The sequence below is a fragment of the Pistacia vera genome, unplaced genomic scaffold, assembly GCF_008641045.1.
Source record: "Pistacia vera cultivar Batoury unplaced genomic scaffold, PisVer_v2 Contig179, whole genome shotgun sequence".
NCBI lineage: Eukaryota > Viridiplantae > Streptophyta > Magnoliopsida > Sapindales > Anacardiaceae > Pistacia > Pistacia vera.
The window spans coordinates 1,494,831-1,503,676 of record NW_022195887.1 but is presented as its reverse complement, the minus strand read 5'-3'; the positions used below and the strand labels follow the sequence as shown (position 1 = coordinate 1,503,676).

Genomic DNA, 8,846 nt, shown 5'->3' with positions numbered 1-8,846 from the left:
TTCAATATTATTCAATTGTTTTTAAACCCTCTAAATTTGTTAATTTAATTAAATACTCCTAAATTTTTTTTTTTTAAATTACAAAAACACCCCAACAATCCACATTTACTAGATTCCGGCCACCACTGTCGGAAAATGGCCGGAATCTGGTAGGATGGCGCACTACCGGCTGAATCTGGTCGGTAGTACGTCGATCTAGCCTTTTTCGGCCAGATCCACGGTGGATCTGGCCGAAAAAGGCTAGATCTAAGGCCAAAGATCAGGCCGTTGACTGCGAGATCTTTGGCTGTAACAGTCTGTCACGACGGCCAACAAACGGTCTTCGTTGACCGTCAACGACGACCGTTTGTTGGCCGTCGTTGAGAGCAAATACGGCCAGATCTGCCCGTAGATCTGGCCTTTGCCGGCCAGATCCACACTGGATCTGGCCGAAAAAGGTCATATCGGCGCATGACCGGCAAGATCCAGCCAGTCATGCACTGATAAGGCTACTCTGGCCAACTCCGGTGGTGGTGGCCGGCTGGGGGTGTTTGAGGGTGGGTTAGGGGTGTTTTTGTTAACTTTTAATGTTTTATTATAGGGGGTATTTTGTAAAAAAACAAACGTAAAGGGCATTTTATTAATTTATAAATCCTATATCGTAATATCCGCCCAATTCAACTTTTTTTTAACTTTTTTCAAAAAACTTTTCCCAAACCCCCCAAATTTTGGACCAAACGAAGCTGAGAGTTTTTGGGTATTTTACTGTTTAACTTTTTTGGGAATACTAAAAGTAGTGGCTTCGTTTGGTTCATAATTGGGTGTTTTTGGTAAAAGTTCTTTGAAAAAAGTTAAAAAAAGTTGAATTGGACAGGTATTACGATGTAGGATTTATAAATTATTAAAATACCTTCTATGTTTGTTTATTTACAAAACACTCCCTATAATAAAACATTAAAAGTTAACAAAAACACTCCCAACCCAATCTCAAATACGGACAGTCGGCCACCACCATTGGAGGGTGGCTGGATTCGTCGTATTGGCGCATGACCGACTGGATCTTGGCGGTCGTGCACCGATATGGCCTTTTGCCGTATTTGCTCGTCAACGACGGCCAAAGATCTGGCCGTCAACGGCCAGATCTTTGGCCTTAGATCTGGCCTTTTCCGGCAGATCGGCGCACTACTGGCCAGATTCAGCCAGTAGTGTGCCATCCTAACAGATTCCAGCCATTTTTCGGTAGGGATGGTCAGAATCTGGTAAATGTGGATTATTGGGGTGTTTTTATAATTTTTTAAAAAAATATTTAGGGGTATTTAATTAAATTATTAAATTTAAAGGGTTTAAAAAAAGTTGAATAATATTCAGAGTAGTATTCCCAAAAATAAGAGTTTTTGGGTATTTTACTGTTTAACTTTTTTGGAAATACTAAAAGTAGTATTTCCAATTGAGAACTAAACGAAAGCCAATATTTCTAATTTTGAACCAAACGAAGCCTCGGTTATTTATAAGTGTTGTTGATATTAAAACAGATGATAAGAAGCTGTACATTTTGAGAAGCCACCTGATACAATAAGGTTCTGTATTATTTCTTACTGATGCTTGATCCAAAGACGGACAATTGTTGCCAAACCTTCCAAAAGGAGGATTGGTGGTTTTCTGGAGTTGATGAGATGGTTTTTCTTTTAATTTTTAATTTTTTTTACTGGCAAATCACTCCTCAAAACTGACGGAAGTTAAAAAGAATCTGTTGGCTGACACAAAATCTTGACGAAGAGACCAAAGTGCCCATAATAATCTTCTCTTAAATAATATTTAAGTTAAAAATATTAATAAAGAAATAAAAATAGTTAAATCTAGAAAATTAAAAAGAATAACTTTACATATATGATATATCTATACATACAAAATCCCACCCACATTTGACTAAAATCTTATGCAAAGTTGATCAGAGAATAAGTACCAAGTAATAAACCCAATCTTTAGCTTGCATAAGTTGATTTTGACAGTGACACAGCCAGAATTTTGATTTAATGATGGCAAATTAAAAGAAAATTTTGAAATATTAAACAAATAAAGATTAAAAATACGAGAAGTTTACCACAAAATTAAAATTTGAGGTCTAATTAATGCTTTTATTTTGAATAAACGAAGAATTTAGTCATAACATTATATATATATATATATATATATTTTGAGCTTTAACTTCTTTCATAGGAGAAAGGGGGCTTTGTTATAAATACAAAGTAGGAGGGGATTTGTATAATCTTCCAATGTCAGTGGGGCATGAGCCCCCAATCAGCCCCTAGTGGTCCGTCCCGGATTCCAGTTGTGTAGTGTAAACGGAAGAAGAAAGAAGAAAGGGATTCAATTTATAGCCAAAGGTGTCGGTCAAAAGATTATTTAAGCCTTCTCTAATCCCCTAAGCTTTCCCTTTTGATTAAACAAATTTCCAGACACTTTATCAATAATGATTGGCCCCACACCAGTTAAAGACAGAGCGCCTTCTTATGGGCCCCATTCTCTGGAGCTTCAAGCTGGCTCTCGCACTACTCGGTACTCACTCACTCACTGCTGACTGTTCCCACTTTCAAACCCATCTTCTGTTCTGTATTAACAGTTTAACACTCTCGCTAAAGATAAGATATTGAGTTCTAAGAGAGAGAGAAGGGAGGGGATCCAATGCCTGGAGGTGCACTGTGTTGTTGTGTTCCTTTCTTCTTCTTTCTACTTGTCGGGTGGTTCCCAAATTTTTGTTTGGGAGGTGACCCTTACGCGTTCTTTGAATGGACTGTCTCTTACATCACGGCTTCTCCCCTTGGAAGTAAACAACAGGTGCTTTTATTTCTTTTCAGATTTTCAATTATTCATTTTTATTTGATAGTTCATTGTCAATTTAATGAATTATTTTACTAAAGTAACTTAAATAATTGTTAAAGAACAGAACTTGTTAAAGGATATATTAATATTGCATGAATATATGAAAACTTTTGACACTTTTTAATCAAAATATTTGCCTATACAACCCAGTTTAGGATTTTGACTTGTGGGTCAGCTAAATATTGCTCATCCATGTCGAGTGATAATTTCAATTGCTAAGATAATGGGAGGTGCTGACACTTTTTTATTTTTTATTTTTCAAATTGTTTCAATATTGTTTTTTTCCAGGTAATAGGGATTAATGGGCAGTTTCCAGGGCCAATTCTCAACGTCACTACCAATTGGAATGTTGATATTAATGTTAAGAATGATCTTGATGAGCCATTGCTTCTCACTTGGTATAATATGTTGTTATCGTTAGAAATAGCTGGTAAAGATGGCATTATTGTTGATATTATTTCACTTCAAATGTAGGAATGGCTTACAGCATAGGAAGAATTCTTGGCAAGATGGTGTTTCAGGGACAAATTGTCCAATTCCTGCTGGTTGGAACTGGACATATCAGTTTCAGGTCAAAGATCAAATAGGAAGTTTTTTTTACTTCCCTTCCCAAAACTATCAGAGGGCTGCAGGTGGATATGGGGGAATCATCATTAACAACAGAGATGTTATTCCGTTACCCTTTTTGATGCCTGATGGTGATATTATACTCTTTATTGGTGACTGGTATACAAAGAGTCATAAGGTCAGTAAAATGTTTGTATGGCTTGCTGTTTTTGGTGTATATTAGCCATTTTTGTTATCTTCAGGAGTAGTAACCAATGCTAATTGGTAAACAGAAGCAAAGGAAAGACGTTGAGAATAATAAAGACCTTGGAGTTCCTGATGGTATCCTCATTAATGGATTTGGTCCCTATCGCTATGATGCAGCAGTTGTTCCAGAGGGCATTGCTTACCAGACAATAAATGTTGAACCAGGTAAGTTTGTGTATGTGATGCTTGAATTTCTGCTGTTGGAGCAAAACCTTGCTTAAAGTAATTAACTAAAGCAATCTTTTAAACTTGGGTTTTTCGCTGTCCCAAGTGGATTGAGTGAAACCGCTGTGGGTTTTATAGCCTCTAAGATATAGCAGTCTAAATGCTTTAATATATGATGTGCCATACAGGATATGGTGGCCTTCTCTCATAGAGTGACAGACAGTCAAGAGTTAAATCCTCTCATTTTATTATTGGCCAGTGAAACATCCAAGTGCAGCTGTGTGGTTTGCTAATTGCGGGCTTAGATGCTCATTAGATTATAAGCATTCTATTTTTTATCTTAGTATTATTCGAAAAAGGTTACATTTTTTTGTTAGGGAAGTTTTCTCTTTAATTTTTTATTTTATTTTTATTTTTCCTTTTTTGGAGGAAAGGGTAGGGAGGGAGGGTCAGGTGATGGTGTGTCCTAAATTTCATGGAACAATTTCTTTCTAGTTAGTTACATCTATGGCAATATGACTCCAATTCTCAGTTTCTTCTTTGGGGAGTTACACTTAACAAGCTATTAGTGATTTTTCTCTCAAGAGTCAATGGTACTTCTAATTGTGGTCAAAATTTTCTAAACATTATATCTTTTGCAATTTCATTATGTGCTTTCAATGATAGCTAAGTATTTCATATGTTATTTGAAACAGGAAAAACGTACCGCCTCCGGGTTCACAATGTTGGAACCTCAACCAGCTTAAATTTCAGGATACAAAATCATAACTTAGTACTTGTTGAGACTGAAGGATCATACACAGTTCAACAAAACTACACAAATATGGATATTCATGTTGGTCAATCGTACTCATTTTTGGTTACGATGGATCAAAATGCCAGCAGCGATTACTACATCGTTGCCAGTCCTCGGTTTGTTAATTCGTCTGATTGGGACAAAGCTAAGGGAGTGGCTATCTTGCACTACTCAAACTCTCTGGGACCTGCTTCAGGTCCTCTTCCTGATCCTCCTACTGTACTCGACACGTATTTCTCAATGAATCAAGCTCGATCCATAAGGTTGTAGTTTAAGCATATCCTTTTTCTGGATTGACATAGATATATCCTGAAATATGCTGTTGACCTTTACAAGAAGGTGTTTTCTTCAAAAAACCCTCTGTCTGAATATTTCAGCTGCTTGAAAATTGATGAACATTTAGACACGGAGAAATATCCCTGGAATGTATATCCACTATTTTTTTTTTAAAATTAAAATATGCTTAAAATTTTTAAATTTTTGCTTATATTCTTTATGGTTCTTTTGATTCTAGTAGATTTGTGCTGACTATTTTAATATCTTTGGCCTGGTGGTGATTTATAGGTGGAATGTCTCTGCTAGTGCTGCTCGTCCCAATCCACAGGGATCTTTCAAGTATGGTGAGATTACCGTGACAGAAGTATATGTAATTCTCAATAGACCTGCTGAGCTTATAGATGGGAAGTGGCGTACGACCCTCAACGGTATTTCATACTTGCCACCTTCAACACCCCTAAAGCTTGCTCAGCAATTCAACATTTCAGGGGTCTACAAGCTTGATTTCCCGTACAGATTGATGAACAGACCTGCGAAACTTGATACTTCTGTTATTAATGGTTCTTTCAAAGCTTTCATGGAGATCATCTTTCAGAATAATGATACCAATGTACAGAGCTACCATATGGATGGCTATGCATTCTTTGTTGTGGGGTAAGCTTTTGGTTTTGATATTGTTTCCTTTCTTTGTTCCTAATTTGTGGATGAAAACTGGTATTATAAATTTAAAATTTTCCTATTTGAACTGTAGTATGGATTTTGGAGTGTGGACAGAAAATAGCAGAGGCACATACAACAAATGGGATGGTGTTGCACGCAGCACTACACAGGTAATCTTCTGTTATAGTCTTTGTCCCCATGGAGTCGATTGTTGAATTGCATTTAAGCTTTTACATATGTGCCTTTATTAACCTCCAAAAGGTATAAATTAAAATTCGGCCCTCTAGAACCTGTTCATTTACATTAATCCGTGAACATGATCTGCAATTTCCTAGATGGTGAAAGTGGTACGGTTTAATAGATTTGAAGGAGGCAAGTTCAAAGCTGCTGGTGGTGTGCCATCAGTCACTGACTTTTTCGGCGAAGTTCCGTTGTTGTTCGACCTTGTGGTGGCGGTCGATAATTTTTACACTCTGAAAGTGGTACGGTTCAATTGATAGGAAGGTGGCGAGTTCCAAACTTGTGTCAATGTAATATCTAGGGGTGGGCAAAAAATAGGGTAGAACTGAAACCGACCCTCACAGGATCTGTTTTGGTTCTAAAAAATTGGAACCAGTACTGTGTGGTTCCGGTTCTGGTTCCACCACTGGAGGAACCGGAATTCGAACTGGGAACCGGAATCGAGACCTGGGTACTAGGGTAAGAATCGGGACTGAACTGTAATTTTTGTAAAGTTTTGGGGTGTATTTTAGTTTTGGGGTGTATTTTAATTTTTGGTGGGTGTATTTGTAATTTTTGTGAATAGTAGGGGCTAATAGTTTTCCCGAATACCTGGAACCGAAACCAGAACCTGTGTTTCAGGTTCAGGTTCCAAGCTTTTAGGAACCGGAACTGACTGGTTCTGGTTTTGGGTCCAAATCCTAAGAACCGGTCGATTCCGGTTCCGGTTCTAGGGGATTTGGGCAGGTACCCGGACCCACCCACCGCTAGTAATTTTACTCGCTGCCATTTTCCAATGAAGTTTTCACATAATGTCAACTTCTAAGAGGTGTGTTGGCCATTTTCCGGGCACTATTGTCACTGACAATTGCATTGGTTGACTGTGCAGCGTGTGGTCATCAATTTGTAATCGCAGTGTGATGAATGGTGGAAGAGGCAACAGTGATGATGGTGGCTGTGTGTCATGAGTTACATTATGGCTTAAGATTTCTGATTTAGCCCTTTAGCCCTGGTCAATAAAGAACTACTAGGGAAAGTATTTGACAATTTTTGAAATGTAAGGAGAGGCGAGGGATAATAGCCTTAATTTGAATTAATCTTTTTTCAATATTTTCAATATTCTTCCAAAACGAATTCACAAACGAATAACCTGTTTTATTTGAATTCTGAAAATTAGCTCCAAATACCTTTGTGATTTTCTGTATTTCAGTCTCAACCTTAGTATCAATGTCATCTCTGTTGCTACAAATAGTCCTTTACTACCAGGGTTTTATTTATACTTTAATGCATTTTGTGGAGAGGATTTATTAGTGTTTATTTAAGTAGTTGCAAAGACAACTACTACTTTTTTTCATTTTAGTTTATATTCTTTGCTGTATGTTTATGGAATCATTAGTTATAACTTCTTATTCATCACATGATTGCAGGTCTTTCCCGGAGCTTGGACAGCTATTTTAGTTTATCTTGACAACCCCGGGATATGGAACCTCCGTACTGAGAATCTCAACTCATGGTATTTGGGCCAAGAAGTTTATATGAATGTTGTAAATCCCGAGATTGACAAATCTGAGCCTCTATTGCCTGACAACGCCATATATTGTGGTCTGCTTTCACCCTTACAGAAGTAAGTTGTTAGAAACACAACTACTTTCTCATTTAAGTCAATTTACTATGTTCCTTGCATGGAAAGTTAACTCTAAAAATATTTTTTCAGATTGAATTTGCTTCGAAATTGATCTAGATTGAAAATTGATCATTGGACATTCTTTTATTGTTAGGGAGATCTTACGGATGTCTTTTAAAGATATATATCATTTGCACAAAAAATTTTGGTGAAAGCCATACAAATGTTTGTATTTTGTTTGAAGCTATACAGTTGTGTGCCAATTTAGTTCCCTTATTCTAAACTCCTTTGCTAACTTTTATGGACTATTACTTACTTTTGCAGAGACCAAGCTCAAAGAGTTAAGTTTTCGAGCGCACCATCGATTTCCAGCGCAGATAGAACAGTTTTACTTGCATTTGTCATAGCCCTCTTTAGTTATTTTACGATGTAACAGAGTTTTGCATCACCTATTAGTGAGCAGTATGATCATATTCTTTAAACCTGGAATATACTTGGGCCGTTCAAGGAATTCAATTTGTTTCCACAGTGCAGGAATCCATTTACTGAAGGTAGTGTACAATTTTGTTGGATAAAAGCCTTGTACCATCGCACTTACAGCATGTATCATTAACAATATAAATTTTTGAAGTAATTGCATATAAATGTTGAATGCGTTGGGACATAGAATTTGTGACATTTCCTTGGGCCTGTAGATTAATTTAGTTTATACCCAATTGAGATGGTGGACTTGGCAATGTAATCAATTTATATTTTTGTTGCTGAAAAACTATCGATATGGTACTTGTGGTGCTGTGTTTGTTCTGTCTGTGTGCAGATTTTCTTGTATGTGCTAGGAAATGGATCATCATTTTGACATGTGTATGACTTAGTTTTCTTTTCTTGTAGCACCCACAGGACATATCGGTTATTAGTTCAACAAGTATAATACTTTCTGTACGTTTGTTTCGAAAGCATAAAAGATAACACCGATAATCTATCTTATTTTTCGACGATCACTACGTTTGGATGTTAAGTAATGAAAGATTACGGTAAACTTTTAATGCCAATAAGGGTTGTTATAGGTAAAAGCGGGGGTAATTCGATTATCGTCTGGAAGAGTGTTATTTTTTCATTATCAGGGTAATCAATTGTTCATACCAATTTTACCCTTAATTAATAAGCATTTTGGACACAAATGTTCTCGTATGTTTGCTAAATAACAATAGTCGAAATATGCAAAATGACTTCTTTAATCTCGTATATTAATTTTTTGGACTAAAATACCTTAACTATTTACATGGAAAATACCCTTAGCCACCCAAGACAATTGTCGGCCACCATCGTTAGCAGTCATCAAAACAGCGCGTGACTGGTCAGATCTTGTCGGTTGTGCGTTAATCTAATCGTTTTCGACCAAATCGAACGCCAAAAAGGCCAAAACCGTGAATCTAG

The 8,846-nt window shown here is 36.9% G+C and overlaps 1 protein-coding gene across 1 annotated transcript; it reads left to right on the top strand.

The window, feature by feature from the left end:
* The first annotated feature begins 2,607 nt into the window (after nucleotides 1–2,607).
* Nucleotides 2,608–8,206, top strand: LOC116126350 (monocopper oxidase-like protein SKU5). Its single transcript, XM_031412039.1, has 9 exons — nucleotides 2,608–2,814; nucleotides 3,148–3,257; nucleotides 3,334–3,604; nucleotides 3,699–3,837; nucleotides 4,533–4,896; nucleotides 5,198–5,563; nucleotides 5,661–5,739; nucleotides 7,216–7,412; nucleotides 7,737–8,206. Exons 1-9 carry the CDS (start codon nucleotides 2,662–2,664, stop codon nucleotides 7,843–7,845), a joined length of 1,788 nt encoding a protein of 595 aa, XP_031267899.1. The 5' UTR covers nucleotides 2,608–2,661; the 3' UTR covers nucleotides 7,846–8,206.
* Nucleotides 8,207–8,846: the final 640 nt, after the last annotated feature.

What these genes read in the sequence shown, in the direction of transcription:
- LOC116126350 (XM_031412039.1), top strand. Translation starts at nt 2,662, where the DNA reads ATGCCTGGAGGTGCACTGTGTTGTTGTGTTCCTTTCTTCTTCTTTCTA. An exon ending in GACAATAAATGTTGAACCAG is followed by an intron (nt 3,838 to 4,532) that starts GTAAGTTTGTGT and finishes TATTTGAAACAG; the next exon opens with GAAAAACGTACCGCCTCCGG. An exon ending in AATCAAGCTCGATCCATAAG is followed by an intron (nt 4,897 to 5,197) that starts GTTGTAGTTTAA and finishes GGTGATTTATAG; the next exon opens with GTGGAATGTCTCTGCTAGTG.